We start from the raw sequence: 19,692 nt of genomic DNA on the forward strand, positions 1-19,692 counted from the left end.
ATTAAGTATTATTAATAATTATTTTGTAATAATTATTAATTAATAATACTATTATTATTAATTATATTATGATTAATAAGTATGATTATTAATTATCATTAACAATTAATAATTTTGACTAATTAATAAGTATTACTAATACCTAATAATTATTAATACCCAATTAGTAATAATAATTATTAATACTTAATTATTAATAAAACTTATTAATACTTAATAACTATTAATAATTAGTAAGTATTAATAATTGTTGTTAATAATTAAGTATTAATAATTATTATTACTAATTGGGTGCTAATAATTATTAAGTAATTATTAATACTTAATTATTAATAACAATTATTAATACTTACTAATTATTAGTAATTAGTAAGTATTAATACGTTTCATTAATAAGTAAGTATTAATAATTATTATTAAGTATTTAGTAATAATTATTAATTAGTTAATTAACTGTTAATAATAATTAATAATCATACTTATTAATAATACATAATTAATCATAAAGAATGATTAATGAATTATTATTAATACATCATTATTGATTAATGAATAATTATTATTTAATAAAGAATAATAAAGAATTATATATTTATAAATTATACAACATAATTAAAATAATAATTTATTAAAAAAGTTAATTATACCATTTCATACAGGAATTGAACCCAGGACCCTTGCATATGTTGGTAAGAAGTTCTTCCACTAGACCACAAGAACTGTGTGATGTCATAGACAGCTAGAAATAGACTTAAGATTTCACATTGACATGTACCTTGTGTTGTAGAGGATAAATATATTTATAGGTTCTGTCTTGTCACACCAAGCCCATGGTGTAGAGTTAAGAGGCAAGGCATTGGTATCAGAAGGTCCCGAGTTCAATCCCTGCATGTGTTTTGTACAAAATGTATTAATGTTTATTTGTGTCTGTGTCTGGTAGTCAATAAAGCATTGAATTGAATGTTTGAAAAAAAAAAAACCCCGATGGCACACGACGGGCAGAGAGATGAGCACGTGGACAGCAGGAAGAGGAGAGAGATGAGCTGTAAGAGGAGAGTGTAAGGCGGCAAAATGGAAAATTTGAGATGCAGGTAAGCCGGCAAAATGGAGGCTTTCAATTCGGGAGCCATGCTCAGACCGCGTTATAACCGATTCGCGGTATAGCAAGGCGCGTTATAACGGGGTTTAGCTGTATTTCAAAGCTGCCTTTCAGGGTTTTTTCGGTTTTCTGGAATCTATTGGGAGCTTTGGCTGTTTTCGGAGTACAGTATATAAACTGGGATACATGAAACTCTGTTAAAGTTAATAATGACTCAGTTAATAATGAATCCAGTCAAAAAAAATACGTGCGCTATTACCGCAATTTTAAGTTGGTATTCATCAACATTATGGTAATAATTTACCAGGTGCGAAATTTGGGTCAAAATCGCATTGCGGGAATTAACATGACAGTTAATAATGCGTTAACAAGAAAATATTTTTATCATAGGCTTCTGAAATTATTATTGTTACAGATGCCACGGATCAAATTAAAATTCACCTGTTTGATGCCTGTGGATTCCAGGGAATACCACAGGCACCAAAGGGGTTAATAATATATATAAATATATATATATTTAAATATACTACCTAACCCCATTAGCTACCTTAGTGGCTTATAAAGCATTGCAATGCAATTCTTTACTAACCGTTAAGGTAACCATGGGTTTAACCCTTCCCACCACATCATGTGAGCCCTAACCACTCTCCCCAGGGCAACAACCTACTTTACCCACCCCCTTAAACAAACCTAACCCCCCTCAAGACTAATGCCCAATATTCCTATTAGCCTAATGTAGCTAATAGTACGTTTGAGCATTAGCCCCCAAAAAATGAAACGTGTATATATAAAAAATAGCATTACAAATCAATTTCAAAACCATTTTAACCATAAAAATATTGATTGTCACTGTGGCTACCTAGGCCCTCTCACTGGCCTAGAAAGCAACAATAGCAATCAATGGTAAGCTAGAATGAAGAAAATTATACATTTGCAATATACAAATAATTACTTACCTCCTTTCATTGCCACAGTGGTGAACCACTAAGGTAATGAAGGGGTTAACCCCCCAACCCCCACCACCCATGAGAAGCCTAGCCACTAACCACCCACCCCAGGGTCATTACCCCCCCCCCCCTTACTCCAACATGAGTACCCCCCCCTCCGACAGTGATGAGCCAAATATGGTTAATATGACTTATGTCCTATATAGGGTGTACTATATACACCCTAAATAAATAGAAGTATTACATACCCCTGCCAGGATGAAGGCTGTCCTCCTCATTCTCATTGGCACCTGCAGCTTAATCCAATAAAGTGCCGATTGCCCAATCATAAAAATAGAACCAAGCAAAAATTTCTGCCGATGGCCAATAAAAATCACAAAAAAAAACATGCAAAATAATCCCATGCCTAATGGTACAAAAATACACAAAAAGTGACAAACAAATCAAACAGATCCGTGCCCATTGGCCTTTTTCCAATCCAAATCTATCCTGGGTGAAGGTTGATTTATCTTCAACCTGAAACAATGCAATGTGTCCTCCACTGATTGAAGCGCAGTCTCTGGTGAGTAGTACTTCTTTTGTTTTTGTTTTCTTTATAGAGGTGGTCTTTCTTTCTTTTCTTCTAGGATGTTGACTTGTCATCTTCTTGTGGTCAAGGCCTGTGATGTCACATTAGACCAGTCACATGGTATATGCACCATCCTATTGGTTGATGTACCATGATGTGATCATCCATTAAATTTGTTTAAGAATGACCCCTGAACCAAAAGTGAGGAAATCACATGGTACTTCAAGCATCGTTCCCTTTTTTGGTGATACGAGGTCACCTTAAAAGGGAACGGATCACATCAGGCAGGAATTGTTTTTTTATATTATTTTTATGGTTGGGAATCGACCCTTTATTGGATGAATCTGTGGATACAACGGAGGATGAAGTGGATGGTCTTCATCCTGGCAGGGGAAAGTAATACTTTTATTTATTTAGGTTGTACATTGATTGCCAATTGTAGCCACATTGACAACAAATGGATTAAATGGTTTAGTTTTTAGTATTTTACTATTTATTGTAATGTACAGTATATTTTATTTAATGTATTTTGTTATCCTTTCCAATGGGCATAAGTATTATTAGCCACATTTGGCTAATAGGACCTTTGCCCATTACTCTGTGTGTGTGTGTGTGGGGGGGGGGTAGTCTTGTAGGAGTAGGGAGGGTGGGTAATGGGGGTAGTTACCCCAAAGTAGGTGATTAGGCCTCCTGGTGGGTGGCGGAAGGGGTTAAACCCTTCATTACCTTAGCGGTTATCCACTAAAGTAATGAAGGGGGTAAGTAATAACTTTTCATTTTGAAAATTGATAGTTTTTTTTCATTACGGTATAGCATTTCATTGATTGCCAATGTTGATAACATTTTAAATGTATTTTTAATATTATGCTGCTTTTTGTTTATATACATGTTTAATTGTTTTATGTCTAATGCCCAAAAGCACTATTAGCCACATTTGGCTAAAAGAGAAATTTGGCATTAATCTAGAGGAGGGATAGGTTTGTTTGGGGAGGGGTAGGAGGTAGTATCCCCAGGGAAGGTGGTTTGGCCTCCTGGGGGGTGGCAGGAGGGTTAACCCCTTGGTAATTTTAGCATTTAGTAAAGCAGTGTATGGCAATGCTTTACTAGTCACTAAGCTAGCCAAGGGGGGTAGCTAGTGTAGTTTTATTAATATATTAACCCCTTTGTAGCCCTTTCTTGTCAGCTAGTCATGGAAACATATGACTAGTTGACTAGTGTGCTATTAAGGGGGTTATATGTACTGTAATGTACGGTATTTTAATTACTATTTTATCATCTATCTCAGGTTGTTTAGCTTATCTTGCCTGCTATATGTATAAAATGGGCAGTATATTCACCATTATATACATACTGTAGAAAAGACAGGGCTAATGCCAGCCTGGAGTAGGTGATTAAATATTACAGATATTTCTGGCATTCATATCGTTCCGATAAATATCAGAACATGATAAATATCCATTAATAGAAAAAAAAAGATTGGTATTTGTTCATTTTTTTCCCCCCGGATCTTATATTTTTGTAAGGATTCGATAACAAGTGTATTATTTTTGGTGGTGAAATATTAATGCATTGCACGATAAAAATAACACACTTTTTTGGCAATAATACTGCATTTTTAGGTTACCGCAGCTTGATGTATCCGGGCCTTAGAATTTATCCCTAATTAATATACTGTGGAGGTGCCTGTGAAGAAATTCAAATGGGACTAAAATCTTCTCTAATACAGAAAAGACTGCTTCATAGCATATTAAATAGACCCTGGGGTCTGTTCTACTACTTAAATGGCCATCATATTTAAAACCTATTGCTCGTTGCTCATATTCTTCAGCCAGGGAAAACATCTCTTCAGAACTGTCAGTGTCCTCTTCCTCTTTCGAAAGCTCTTTTAGAATCTTACTGCACCCCAAAGCAGATGCCATGCAGTCATGACACTGGAAAAATAGAAACGATAAAGTTCAGATTGGGATACAAAAATGCTTGTGATAAATGATGTAAAAATAAAGAAACTATTTATCAAGAAACAAAACTGTATTACTGCTTTGTGCTTTTAATCTTAATTGTGGAGTAAAGCACTGGAAAACTAATTTATTTAAAATGTGTCAATATTTAAAAAGACAAAATCATTTGTATTTGAGCACTTTTTTAGGGCTTCTGTTATTAACCACTTTTAGTGACTTAAGTGATGTCATTGTCTACAAGAACAAAATTCAAGTGTTTTTACATCAACAGAACCGTAAGATTACGTGAATATATTGTACACTGATGTATCCAATGTCACCTGGGCCCAAATGATTTCTGCTAGTTCCTTGCGGTTCTGGACAATAGCCCAAATAAGAAGATCTCTGACTGGATCCATAGTACAAGCTCGTCCTTGGGAGCGACTCTGGAAAGATCGAAGTGTAACTCCTTGCATCTGTAAGAACAATGTAACCACAATTATACTTAGACAATAATAAATGCCATCATGTAGCTAAATACTCATACATTATACTTTAGCTAACAACTCTCCCCTTCTTTTTAGATTGTAATCCCCTGTAAGGCCCTCCTTACCAATTCCAATTGTACTAGTGTATATTAATGTTGCCATTTTATTGTATTCACACCGCATTAAATTGTGCTGTGGAATATTAGTCTTTAGAATTCCTACGCACATAATCACTTAAACCTTCTTGAAAATGCTCCATCCAATTGAATACTTATGTAACAGGGTATGTCTTTTCTGCCTATCTTTCCCCACCCTGCTAGCTGCAGGCTGTAAGGGGTTAATCTGTGGGCTTGTTGACCCCCCTAATACCTCTCTTATGAGTAACAGAAGTAAGGTGGTGACTCATGGCCTGTGTAAGCCTATCTGGTATAGGTATAGACCAAGAGCCCGTCCCTTCTTGTTCCTCCTAGGAGGGAGTGGCAAATTTAGTTTAGTCCTTCTCTGGAGATGGAAGAGAGAGCAGAGAGCTGAGTCTCTACCATGGCGGGATGAGCTTGCTCACCCCCAGTCTTTGGACTGGGGGAACATCTGATTCCGCCATAGGCCCTGACAGATCAGGGGCCACCACCATCCAGAGGTCTGGAACTTCTGAGACTCTGCATCGCTGTATGAAAGATCTGCAATGGATGCCTGGCTTGCAATAAAGACCCTTGTTATGACAGATGCGGGAGGCGCATGCGCGATGGTGAAGTGGACGGCTGCTTAAGCCTTGAGCTCCTTCCACCTCCACGTTATTAAAGCAAAAATAACCACTTTCTAGCACAAGATCAAACCCCAAAATACTTTAAATAGCTCGGGGAACCGATAGAGATGGCGCCACAACCCAGCAAAGGGAAAAAAAATACCGGGGACCTGCGCAAATACCTCAGCAGATCCACAGCAAAGGGCACCAGTGCAGAAATGGCGGCGAGCTCCACCGCGGGCTCGGACTCCGACCGGGACGAGGAGGGGATAGAGGAGCCTGAGCAACTACCAGTAAGACGCTGCGATTTTGATAGACTATACAACTAAATGAATTCGCTCTTCCGCGCGGAGATACAGGAGCTCCGCAAGGAAGTCCAGGGACTGGGGGAGCACACAGGAGCCCTCGAGGAAAAAATGGCGGCTTCCTCAAAAGTAATAAAGAAAACAGAGAAGAGATCCACACACCTGCAAACTCAAATCACGGAGCTAGCCGAGCAGCAGGAGGACGCAGAAAATAGGGATCGCCGCAATAATATAAGGATCCGCGGCATCCCTGAGGAGATTACTGATGTGGAGGGATTTGTCTCCCGGTGGATGGCGACCCTGCTCCCCGATACCCCAGTGGCGGAGCTCCTGATGGACCGCTGCCATCGCGCGCTCAGGAGCAGACCCATGGCAAATGAACAACCAAGGGACGTCATCGCCAGATTGCACTATTTTCGCACCAGAGAGGCAATCTTCTGTAAAACACGAAGTGAGGGCGCGTGCAAGTTTAAGGAGGCCACCCTCCAACTATTCCAGGACCTCTCTCCCCTAACGCTGGCCAGAAGGAGGAAGTTGCAGCCAATCACCAAGATACTAAGAGAGATGGCCATCAGATACAGATGGACCTTCCCGTTCGGCCTGCTGGTCATTAAGAACGGGAGGGCCGTCTCCATGAAGGAGCCCAAAGAAGGAGACGACTTCCTCCAGAAACTAGGAGTAAAGGAGGGCCAGGCCAGGAAGCCGCAAGAAGATCCAGCGCCAGAAGCGGAGTGGCAGAGGGCTGGTACCTCTAATAGAGACCGCGACAAGTCGTCGAAGGAGAAAGAATGACCCGCATAAGGGCGCTGTCCCAAAAGGTTTAGAGCTGTTAAGTTGCCGCAGTTGTGGAAAAGTTAAAATGGCGCAATCTCCCTCATCGCATAACCTGCTCAGCAATGGGCCGCCCCCGTTTGCGACGAAAACAGTGTCCCCCCTGCGGCTCATAAAAAGCCCTATAAGGACATCCGGGATGGCAGGTTGTCGGCGAACCTCTGAAAGGGAAAAAAAAAAAAAAAGCAACTGTCTATCCCTCTTACCTGATCGGTCGAGATGGGAAACTAACGAGACAAGATGGCCGTGGAACGCAGGAGAGACAAGATGGAGGTGCGTCTGGCCATGGAGAATCATGAGGGCTGCAGCGGAAGAAGAAGCACCTGTGGCGGGAAGACAGCGAGGGAAGACATCCACCCCCGTTGACGTCCGGCGCGAAAATGGCGGAAACCGGAAGGACGTCACCGGATATGGCCAGGCGGCCATCTTGGTAGAGGCATGCCGGGACCCGCACCAGAAGCTGACTGCAGCAGGAAGGTCCGCGTCATGGAGGCGCGACCCAGAAGGAACCAGCAGCGTGGACACATACACAATGCCAGAGACCCGGGGGCTCAATAGCGCTCACAAATTATAGTAAAGCTAGCGCACCCACGCGATAGAAGGGCAAGGCGGCCGCGGCACGGGGTTAAAGTGGCCAGAGAGAGAGATCTAGGGATAGGGGGGCCCTCCGCGTAGAGGTAAAGAATGGAGCAGGCGCTAGGCAGAGGGGAAGTGGAGAAGGGAACAGAGATATGAAATAGATGAGGGACACTAGAGAGAACGCCATGTAGAACCCAGTGGGCGGAAGGTGAGCAAGTGGCTCAGTAAAACAAGAGGGAGAAAGACTGAGGCAGAGGAGGGCACTCCAGTTAAGTTAAGCTACAGTATAAAGATAGCAGACCCAGAGGCCGGTGAGGGCACAGGAGGGCAGGAACAAGTAATCGCCCCCGGAAGCAAAGAAAGACACGATAGAAGCAAGAGGAGGCAGGTCAACGCAAGCAGAAAAGAGGGGCCGACGGCGAACAACGGAGGGATCCCAGGTGCAGTGCTAGGGCGCAATTAGGGAGCGCTGAGTTTTTAGAAACCCAATAAAGTGGAAGTTGGTTTTTGGTTGTTATTTTATATGTATTGCTCATGGCGGGGGAGAGGGAGTGGTGGTTCCACGCCCGCCATCGCCATGAGACTCCATATGGGTACCGGGGGGCCAATCCCCATGGGGGCCCATGCAAGACCCCATTGGACCGGTTGCGCTGGACTCTGTGAGAGGTTTGAAGACCATCCTAACCAGAGACCGGACCGGATACCCAGAAGGGGCAAGCAGGGAGGCAACGGGGGTTCACCCCCAGTTGCCCACCAGCAGTTTCATTTGTATATATGTTGTCCTTTCTATGTTCCCCCTATGTGTATCCCTTTGTTTATCCCCCGCACAAGTGAAAGAAACAAGCCGGATGAGAAACGACCCAGGACAGAGTGAGAGAAACAGAGAACTCGTCGATCGCCATAAAGGTCCACAGACAAGAAAAGACCTCAGACACCACAAATGGGTAGGAATATTACAATAATTTCCCATAATGTCAAGGGGTTTAACAGCCCCCAAAAGCGAAAAATGGCCATGAATGATTCTAAAAAACAGGACTCCGATATTATTTTACTACAGGAGACGCACTTTTCTAAAGATAGCACCCCAAAGTATATAGACAGAAGGTACCAGCAATGGGTTTCAGCCGCAGCAAATAAAAAGAAAAAAGGCGTAGCATTCCTCATACACAATCGAGTAGCGCTAGATATTAAGTTAACCAAAAAAGATAAGAATGGGAGGTTCGTCATTGTGGTGGGTGCAATCCATGGGAGGCCCATCACACTGGCGAGCGTCTATGCGCCCAGTGATCAGGCAAACACCTTCATGGACAGATTCTTCACAACCCTGAGCAAAGTGGCACAAGGTGGCATAGTACTTGGAAGTGATTTTAATCAAACCCTATATCTAACCACAGATAGATGCACCCCAGGAGGCCACAAACGTCCGAAGGTTAGAGCAGCCTGGGTCCGGGGCCTGCGGGCGAATAGGCTAGTAGACATTTGGCGTGAACAACACCCAGGGGAGAAGGAGTTTACATTCTACTCGCACCCACATGACCGTTACAGCAGGATAGACTACCTCTTTGTGTCCAATCGAATGGTTTCGCAGATCTCCCACACGGGAATCCATGATATTTCATGGTCAGATCATGCACCAGTAGAGCTGCGGTGCACCGACTTTGGGCTAGACAGACCAGGAGCGACTTGGAAACTCAATGAGTTATTGATCAAAATCCCCGAGATTGAACTAAAAGTAGGGGATAGAATCAGGGACTACCTTCCAGGAAAACACAGGTAGTGTATCATCACAATCCACCCTATGGGGGGCCCATAAGGCAACAATGCGTGGAGAGCTCATAGGGATAGCAAGTAGGCGGAAAAAAGAAAAGGACAGTAAGATTAAAAATCTGCAATCGGAATTGGCAGTCCTATCCACCCTACATAAAAAAGATAAACAGGCTCAGACCCTGAAGGCCTGGCTTGATACCAAAACAAAGCTAAACCTACTGTTGTCCTCCCGAGCTGAGAAGGAGCTGACTTGGTCCAAACGAAAATTTTATGAAAAAGCGAACAAGCCAGATACCCTGCTTGCCAATAAGCTTAGAGATAAGTCCCATCATTTCCACATTCAGGCAATCCGGACAAAGAATGGTGACTATACTTCTGACCCCAAACGAATTGTAGAAGAATTTAAAAATTATTATGAGACTCTCTATGATGGAGCAAAGGTCTCCCATAACGAAACCACTCATACACAACTAAAGACATTCCTGAAAGGGGCTAAGTTACCCAGACTGGGCAGAGAGGAGAGGGATGCGCTACAGGAAGATTTTACAGGTGAGGAGCTGACAGAGGTAATTAAGTCACTGAAGCCAGCCAAAGCACCGGGCCCAGATGGCTTCTCTAATCTATATTACAAAAAATTCCGGAAATTGCTAGCTCCCCACCTACTAAAGTTATTCAATTCCTTCTTGGCGGGTGCCCCAATACCTAGCCAGATGCTACAGGCGTCAATCTCAGTGATCCATAAACAAGGGAAAGACTCAGCAGATTGTAAAAGCTATCGACCAATATCGTTGATAAATTCGGACACCAAAATATTTTCCAAATTGTTGGCTAACCGGTTAAACAAGGTAATGCCAAAGCTGGTCCACCCGGATCAGGTAGGGTTCATATTTGGTAGACAGGCGGCAGACAACACTAGACGGATAATAGATCTAATTGATTTGGCTCAAAGGAAGAATATCCCGTCTATGGCACTAAGTCTGGACGCCGAAAAAGCCTTTGATCGGATTGACTGGCCCTACCTGAGAGAGACGCTTGTGGAGTTTGGTATAGGGAGGAGAATGTTGGGCGCAATTCTAGCTCTGTATCGGGAACCGACGGCGAAGGTTAGGCACCAGAGCTTCCCGTCGGAAGAATTCCAGTTAAAGAGTGGCAACAGACAGGGATGCCCCCTGTCCCCACTTATTTTTGCCTTATGCATAGAACCCTTGGCGGCGCATATACGCCTCAGTACAGACATAACAGGAATACAAATCCAAGAGCAGTCACATAAAGTGGCCCTGTATGCAGACGATGTTATCCTTACCTCTTAGCTTGTTGGGGGATTTTAATAAGATCTCTGGGTTTAAAATCAATCAGGCCAAGTCAGAAGCACTAAACAAACATAAACCTGCCAAAGGTCACTGAAAAATTAATCGAATTGAATTTCAAATGGCAAGCTTCCTTCATTAAATACCTAGGGGTTAACATTACCAAAAACTATAACCCCCTATATAATGCCAATTAACCCAGACTCATAAGGACACTGAAGGAGGATCTCCGAAAATGGTCGGGATATGCAATTTCCTGGATCGGTAGGATCCAGAGCCTTAAGATGAATCTCCTCCCCAGAATCCTGTACCTCTTTCAGACCCTACCAGTACAGGTGATCAGAAAAGACATCCTTCGCCTGCAGTCCTCTATGGTGAAATTTGTCTGGGGTAATAAGAAACCACGTATCAAAACTAGTACACTAATCAGGCCAACTATGAGAGGAGGACTGCCGGTACCTTGCTTGATATCGTATTTCAGAGCGGCCCAATTAGCCCAAATTATCCAATGGCATCTGCATCCAAGCCTGCGAAGGTGGGTGGAATTAGAAAAAGATTGCTGTGCACCTGTAGCACTACAGGATCTAATTTGGCTGCCAAAAAGGGTTATTAAGACCGTAGGTGTACCACTAGCCGCGCTGAGTGGCTCGTTGGCAACTTGGGAGGCTACAAGACATAGGTGTGCCCTTACAACAAGACATACCTTAATGACCCCGTTTGTAGGGAACCCTGATTTCGCTCCGGGCCTGTCGGGCAGTACCTTAGCAATCTGGAAACGGAAGGGCCTCACGAGGCTCTTACATTTGGAGGGCAGAAACTCGATAAAAACCTTTGAACAAATTAAATCAGAATACGAATTGCCAAACTCCGAATTCTTTAGATACCTCCAAATTCGAGCATTTTACCCTAAAACCCCAAAACGCCCCAGGCGCACAAATTTTGAGCAGCTGTGTTCAAGAGGGACGGACACAGCGGGACTTACTTCTAGGATTTACAGGGAAATGGTCTGTCCTGGAACAACTGACGACGTTAAACTTAGCTATAGAACTAAATGGGAACTGGACTTAGGGGAGACACTAGAAGACGCAGATTGGGACACCATAGTACTGGCGAAAAGCTCTATATGCACAACTTTAAAGGAGAATGCATATAAAGTCCTGATGCGGTGGTATCTCACCCCAATGCGATTGGCTAAGTTTGTGACGGATTACCCCCCATTGTGCCTGAAACAATGTGGGGAACAAGCAGACTTGCTGCACATGCTGTGGAATTGCACCAAGGTGGCCCCAATATGGGAGGATATTAGAAATTGGCTTCAGAGAATTCTCGGAATCGCGGTCCCCTTGGACCCCTGGTTGTTCTTGCTAGGCAGGCGCACCCAGGGGCTAAGCAGACCAGCGCATAAATTGGTTGCACATTTGGCAACAGCCCCGAGGTGCGAAATTGCAGCATTGTGGAAGCAACCAGAGTTACCCACAATCACGAAAATTAGGAATAGAATGTGGTACGTGTGCCGGATGGAACAATTGACGAGCCTGGTTAATGACACCGGCACAACATTTTTAAAAGTCTGGGCTCTGTGGCAGGCCCAATCTGATATCCCAGGGGTAGATGCCGCCACCATATTGCATTGATAGCCTGAGATGCATTCTCCTTGGAAGCGCCAATACAGACAATAACGTGGAAGATGACAGGTAGGGCTGACAGGAATTTGCACTTCGCTACTCATGGGCCTGGAATCCGTGGGGAATACCCTTTCCGTTACGAAGCGGAGATCAAAACAGATAATGAGTCCTGTGCTCTGTGTGCGGATCCCCCCCCTCCTTCCCCTCCCCCCCTCCAGGTGTCATTGTTGTAGGTCTTGTGAGTCAGTCTGTCACCCTTGTAAGTCACCTCGGTTCACACGGAAAAAGAAGGGATAGTATGGGCAGAACTGTACGACAGTGTGTTGTAAGACTGTGTTGAGCATGTACCATACACCCAAGAAAAATATTTTGTTGAAAAAAAAAGACCCTTGTTATTACACTCCTGTCGAAGTATCAGTCCTTGGGCTGGAGGGAGACGTATGCAATAGTGTTGGCTGACTTCTGGAACACCCTGGAACCCACTACGGCTGGAGGCGCTAACACCATGAGAACTACCGAAAGAACCTAAGCTTATCCTGATCTCCATACCAACGCAGATCCAACTCAGCTCTCCTGGTCCTAACAGGTATCCACACCACACACATCAAGCATAAGCTGTGCATCTCCCACTGGGGGGTCACAGTTCTACACTTACATGTATTTTTATGTGTGGTACTGCAATAGACAGCCGATGTCTCTCTGTATTCTTTGGCTTTGGATAAAGATTCTTTGTGAAGTCTCCCAACAGTTCTCTTAAGACTTGTGACACATGGTGTAGTTGGATTTTGGAGGCTTTTGAAGACTCAAATCGTAACTTTTCTTCCTCAATACATTTTGCTAGCTTGCTGTGGAACAGGCAGGATGGGTCTGTGTTGTTGTAGAGATTTATGAGGGTTTCCTGAGTAGCGTAGTCCTCAAGTTGGACACCATGCTCCAGGAAGAGCTTTACAAAGTCAGGTTTATTGCCAATCAGTGCTGCTGTCATAACCGGATGTAGATCTGAGGGCTACGTATCAATGCAAATACAGTTATTTCATTAATAAGCAAAAACTGCATGTGATTCTTTACAGTAGCTGCTATAAAAACAACTTATAGATGTCTCATGCATTATCACACAACCAGACGTGAATCAGTCCCAATTTTCTGCAAAAAAGTTCATGAATTCTATTAAAGAAATTCCCAAATGTGCGAAATATTACAGAGAAAGTTATTTGTTGATTTGCCTATTTAAAAATGACCATATCTCAATTTATTTATGCAAATTATAACAAAATCCAAGGGCTTCGTTGCCAATTGTTTACACTAAATATTTGCAAAAGTGGGTATCAACAAGATCTCTAATTACGATATTCACATAAGGTTATGTTTGGCGAAGTTTCGTATCTCCCCAATTTTTTTGTCAGCCACGCATGTCCAGAATCAGACAAATTTACCCATCTCTATAAACATGGCAAAAACACTCAATAGCTTTTGTACTGAAGTACTCAAAGACGAGATACAGTATGTTGCAGAAAAAAAGCATGTCTTCCGGCTCGTAGACTGAGGTGATAATACAGACATGGAAAAAACAGAAAACACAGCGATGTATTATGGGTAACAAATGACCAGGTGTCTACTAAATAAATGTAAGACTCTTCCATGCTCTATAGTTGGTTATGTCTCAGGTCTATGTATATACATATACATATACATATACAGTATATATATATACTGTATATATATATATATATATATATATATATATATATATATATATATATATATATATATATATATATATATATATATACAGTATATATATATATATATATATGTATATGTATATGTATATACATAGACCTGAGACATAACCAACTATAGAGCATGGAAAAGTCTTACATTTATTTAGTAGACACCTGGTCATTTGTATATATATATATATTATTATATATATATATATATATACAGCTCAACCCCCTTATAACGCTGTGCTTGGGGTCCAAAGAATCACATCACGTTATAAGCGGATCGCGTTAGAAATAATGCACAATTGCATGCATTGTACAATAAAGTATTTAAGATACCAACAATTGTGTTGTAAAGTATTCACAAATACAAAAATTGGGAGCCACGCTTGGCTTGCGTTATAAGCGGATTCGCGTTGTAACGGATTGGGTTATAACGGGGTTGAGCTGTATATAACAATAATATGCTTCTTGTTGGGCAATACAAACTGCCATGCTTAGCTTAGCACAGCAAGGAATTATCCAAGAGCAGAGCAACCCATATTGTTCACTGATTTAGCTGGGATACTTACATACTAGTTTTCATGAACGTAAACAGAATCAAGAAATATACTGGATAGCTTTGTAGGTTAAAGTCCTTATACACTTTACATTCCCTAAGACTACTGTATGCAAAAAGGGTCTATTAACACGTGTATTATACTATTCATATTATACCAATTGCCCTTTAAAGATGCAGTTCAGGCTGTTGTTAAAATAAAAAATTCAAAATGTGCATCAATAAAATCTACACACTGACAAGTGATTAGCTAAGTTGCTGAGCGATCCATTCTCTTGTAATCGATCGCTGAAATTCGGTTGGGGGTTCACTAAATGCATCTTGGGTAATCTTCTGCTGCACTGACAGCCAAAGTTCTGTGAGGAAGATCATGTTACCAGGCAGGCACTAGATTCAATTGGTTCACTGCTAGAGATGGCAGTGCTCAAAAAGATGATGCTAAGTATTTCAGAAGGAGAAGAGGACGTGACTTTGTATATGGTTGCTATCGGAACAAAAATGCTAGTTACATTAGAATACATTAAAAATGTCTTTAATATTGTTTTTTTTAATTTTTTATTTTAAATGCTAAAAGTATTTTTTTATAGTATAGAACTCATTTATTTAAAAAAAAATACACATGTAGGATATTGCTTGAACTGCAGCATTTAGGCCCGTTCACTTTAGTTGTGCAATAAGGTGTATTATGATGTAGCCATGCCACCTTTGGCTACTAACCTGCCCTACTCCTGGCAGTAAGCCCTACTAGAATCAGGCTGCCAGTAGTCAACATGGGTGTTTCCCCCTCCTTGGTGCTACACTTGAGTGACAGTGGGAGGTGGAAACATCAGGACTGAGTATGTGCAATCATGGGACGGACCTGGTGCCCTCCTCCTAGCTGTACTTAAGGGCAGTGCCGCCCCAAATTTAGTAGTGCCTGTCCCCTCTTGAGGGAGGCAGGGATCACACAGGATTGCCTGGAGCTTGGCCTACCCTGTTCCTCTTCTCCTTTGGGGGAATACCCTATACCTCTGGTCCTGCTAGAAGGCCAGGGAAAAGACAGGACCTCTGCAGGGGCCCTGACCTATAGTGGTAGTCCAGGGACCATCCTCAAGTTGACCATCCCAGAGCCTGCAGTGGGCAGAGACCTGCCTTGTTCCTGTACTGTACAGACCAAGAGAATAAATCGTTCTTGTTGTTATACTCCCGCCTAGTGTGTTATCTTACTAGGGGGAGAGGTGATAGTTTTAATGTAGGAGATCATCATCACCTATCTGGAGCCTACAGCAAATGGAGGCGCTGTACTGCTAGAGAACCATGTGGGTAATGTACCCCAGAAACCTGATCCTGTGTCCCCACTACCATCGGCGGACAGCTCAGCCCTCCTGTTAGCAGCAAGTATCATGCACCACATACATAGTAATGGCCAGATCACCCAGAGGGTATGGGAAACACTGTTACAATAATATAGCTCATCTAAGTAAATATGGCATATAATGTAATTTCGCCTATATGTTGTAAATAATTAATATTACAATAAATTGATCAAACCTGTCTTTCTGAGAAACACACCTTCCATTGTTGGTCATCTGTAAAAATCTCACTTCTAGCAATGTCAACCCTATTCCATGCCACCGCCAACTTCAGTTGGTGGCCCCAATTCTCATGCCCTTGGTGATCGTGGCTCAGAGACGCTGCAGTGAACACAAAAAGCACATACTGTATGAATCACTTTAGTCTTGTTTTTTTTATTATTACTATTAATATTATTCTTACTACAAGAATATGTACCATAATCTATTGATAATGCATGAGGGACTATGCTATTGCTTTTAGGCATGTGTTTCTGTCCTAAAGATCTCACAATCTCATTGTTGGTGTCTGAGGCAAAAGGAGATTCTAAGGGTTCCAGTCCAGGCTTTGGCTGGAACCTGCCCTTACCTGGCTGCTGTGAACTCTGTTATTGGATGCACCTGTTCCAGGGCTTAAATAGCAGCCAGTGACTCCCAGCCCCAGCCCGAGCATTGTATACATTTACTTGTGTCCCTGGTCACCATGGGCTCTTGTTCCTGAGCCTTCTAGTTCCCGAGCCTTCCCCGTTCCTGAGTCTTCTGTGTGGCTTGTCTGTTGCTGTGGCTTCCCGTTTCCCTGTGGCTTCCCCATTCCTGAGCCTTCCATGTGGCTTGATTATTGCTATGGCCTGCCTAACCCTGTGGCTTCCCTGTTTATTGGATTTCCCTGTTGCTGACCCCGGACCATGACCCCGACCTCACTGCCTTCCGCCTGCACTGATCTCTGCCTGTCTCCTGGACTTTGCAACACTGCCGCCAGCCCTCACCTCTGCTTCCATATAGACTACAGATACCCTTACAGTAATCTGTCCCAGGGCCCTGGTCGGTTTATTTGCATCCCTACCTCTGCCCTGCGGGTCCCTTTCCTGATTGGAGATGAGCATCGTCATATAATGCTTAGCCACATATGGACCCTGCTGAGGTAGGGAGGGTGCTGTCCCTCCTGGGCCAAATCCTGGAAAGGTACTCTGCCCTCCTGAATACTTGGGACACTGTAATAGCTTCCATCACCTCCAGCTTGCAAATCCTTGACTACCATCCTCTTCTTGCACCCCCAACTGATTCTTCGTCGGCACCTACCCCTCCACTTCAGCAAGCTAACCTTGCATTCCAGGAGCCAAAAGATTAAATCTCCACCGCTCCTATTTCAAAGTCAAGTACACCTCTGACTATTTCCTCGGCAGTCATTTCTACCTTGATGGTTATAAGACTCCTGTTTCAATGTTTGAGGTCCCTATAACTGAATCTAAGGATCCTGTTTCAAAGTCAAGTTCCCCTTTTTCTGACCCCCCTGCAGTACCTGCTGTAACCTTTGCCAGTTATAAGGCCTTTAAAAGCAGGTTCCCCTTTCTCTGACTCTCCTGTAGTGTTTGATATACCTATCATTAATGATAAAACTCCTGCTTTAAAATCAAGTTTCGCTGATTCGCCTGCAATGTCTGAGGTTCCTTTGACTGTTTTTAAGGCTCTTGCCATAAAGTTTCACATAGTATCTGGTATACCTACTGTGGATTCTCAGACACCCACTTCAGTGACGAGAAGACCTTTCACCAATGTCCCCACATGGTTAAATATATATAGTTCTGATTTTTTCCAAGACAAGTACCCCTTACTGCTGGGTTCCATGCAATGTTGGATAAACCCATCTTTGTTTCTAATGTTCTCGCCATAAAATTCCCCACAGCATCTGGTATACCTATTGTTGATCCTTAGACACCCACTTCAGAGACAAATGTATATTACTCTGATCCCTTTGCAGTGCCTGGTGTAGCCACTGCTGATCCTCAGACACCAGACATCCACTTCAGAGACAAGCATATATTTCTCTGATCACTAATCTGTACCTAGTGTAACCACTGCTAAGCGTCAGATACCCATTTCAGAGACAATTGTATATTTCTCTGATCCCTTTACAGTACCTAGTGTAACCACTGCTGATTCTCAGACAATCATTTCAGAGACAAGCATATATTTCACTGACTGCTCTGTAATGCCTGTTATAACCATTGAGGAATCTAGGACTCCCATTCCAAGGACAAGTTTAAGTATCACTGATTTTTCAGCAGCATCTAAGGTACTTATTACGGACTCCAAGATTCCTACAATAAAGACTAGCTTTCCCCTCACTGGTTTCTCTATAGTACCTTATGTAACCCCTTATGAGTCTGGGACTCCCCCTCCAAAGGCAAGTTTAAGTCTCGCTGATTCTTCCACAGTGTTTGAGGTACCCCTTATTGACTCAAAGACAAATGCACCCCTCTGGGACTTCCCTGCAGAGCTTGATGTATCCATTCCTATTTCCTGTGCTCTCGCTGTGGGAATGGATGTACTTCTTTCGGATTGCCCTTCAGTGACTCGTGCTTCCTCTGCGGATTCTGGGGGTCCCACATCCAAGACAAGTTTCCTGCACATTGATTCACTTGTAGAGCCTGACGTATCTACAGCAGATTCCAAGGCTTTCACGATCAAGACAAGTTTACCTGCTGATCAGAGGGATGTAGTTGCTCCACCGGAACTTTTGCCTTATGATTCTGACTCATCATGAACGGGTGTCTGTGTGCGCGCAAACTGCTGAGCAGCAGATCTTGGCCTTTGTGTTGATGATGCCTGCCGTGTTTCCTGAGCTTCCCAATGGTACTTCCTGCATATCAAAACTTGCAGAACCACTGCTTTCTATCTCAGAGATGGTACACGCTAGAGAACGGTCTTGCCTCAAATCTACTACCCGTCCAAGATGTTTCCGCAATAATTCTAGGTCGCCAAGATCTTTGATCAAGCCAGGTTCTGATCGCCCGGAGGTCTCTCCTGAAGGGGGAACCTGCCCTTACCTGGCTGCTGTGAACTGGATTGGACTGCACCGGTTATGCACTGTTATTGGATGCACCGGTGCCAGGGCTTAAATTTCAGCCAGTGACTCCCAGCCCCTGCCTGAGCATTATATATGTTTAGTGTTCCTGGCCACCCTGTGCTTTAGTTCCTGAGCCTTCTAGCTCCTAAGTCTTCCCCATTCCTGAGCCTTCTGTGTGGCTTGCCTGTTGCTGTGGCTTGCCTTTTCTCTGTGGTTTCCCCGTTCCTGAGCCTTCCGTGTGTCTTGCCTATCCCTGTGGCTTCCCTGTTCATTGGATTTCCCTGTTGCTGACCCCGGACCATGACCCCGACCTCACTGCCTTCCGCCTGCACTGATCTCTGCCTGTCTCCTGGACTTTGCATCTCTGCCACCAGCCCTGACCCCTGCTTCCATACCGGCTACGGATTGTCTTACAGGACTCTGTCACGGGACCCTGGTCGGTTTATTTGCATCCCTACCTCAGCCCTGCGGGTCCGCTTCCTGATTGGAGACAAGCATCGTCACAGAGATAAATTGACTTGCACAAAGTCACAATGAGATGGCACTGGGAGTCAATCTTTTGCAGGCAGACTAGCAAAATACTATAGGCAAATTTAAGCTTAATTAATCCCTGTTCCAAAGTTCTTTCAATGTAATGATCAGCTCAGAGTACAGTAACATCAGAACTCTGTGTGTTACTTACCCTTCAGCAAGGCTTGCAGAATAGCTACATCAATATCATGCTGGTCATCCTGATCCTCTTGGAATATGGTCAGTAACTGGTTGTTTCGCATGATATCTTGAATCTAAGAAAAAAATATAAACAGAAAACTGTAC

General features: G+C 43.1%; 1 protein-coding gene across 1 annotated transcript in view; it reads right to left on the reverse strand.

Annotated features, from left to right (window-relative positions):
- The window catches only part of TRPM2 (transient receptor potential cation channel subfamily M member 2), a 161,786-nt gene that overhangs the window by 80,997 nt on the left and 61,097 nt on the right, over nucleotides 1-19,692 (reverse strand). The window contains exons 10-14 of the mRNA XM_075608423.1: nucleotides 19,559-19,661; nucleotides 16,030-16,151; nucleotides 12,851-13,201; nucleotides 4,893-5,027; nucleotides 4,416-4,545 (exon numbers count right to left, since the gene is read on the reverse strand). Coding sequence (XP_075464538.1) covers nucleotides 4,416-4,545; nucleotides 4,893-5,027; nucleotides 12,851-13,201; nucleotides 16,030-16,151; nucleotides 19,559-19,661 — 841 coding nt within the window. The remainder of the gene's footprint in view (nucleotides 1-4,415; nucleotides 4,546-4,892; nucleotides 5,028-12,850; nucleotides 13,202-16,029; nucleotides 16,152-19,558; nucleotides 19,662-19,692) is intronic.

This window comes from Ascaphus truei, chromosome 7, assembly GCF_040206685.1.
Source record: "Ascaphus truei isolate aAscTru1 chromosome 7, aAscTru1.hap1, whole genome shotgun sequence".
NCBI classification, from domain to species: domain Eukaryota; kingdom Metazoa; phylum Chordata; class Amphibia; order Anura; family Ascaphidae; genus Ascaphus; species Ascaphus truei.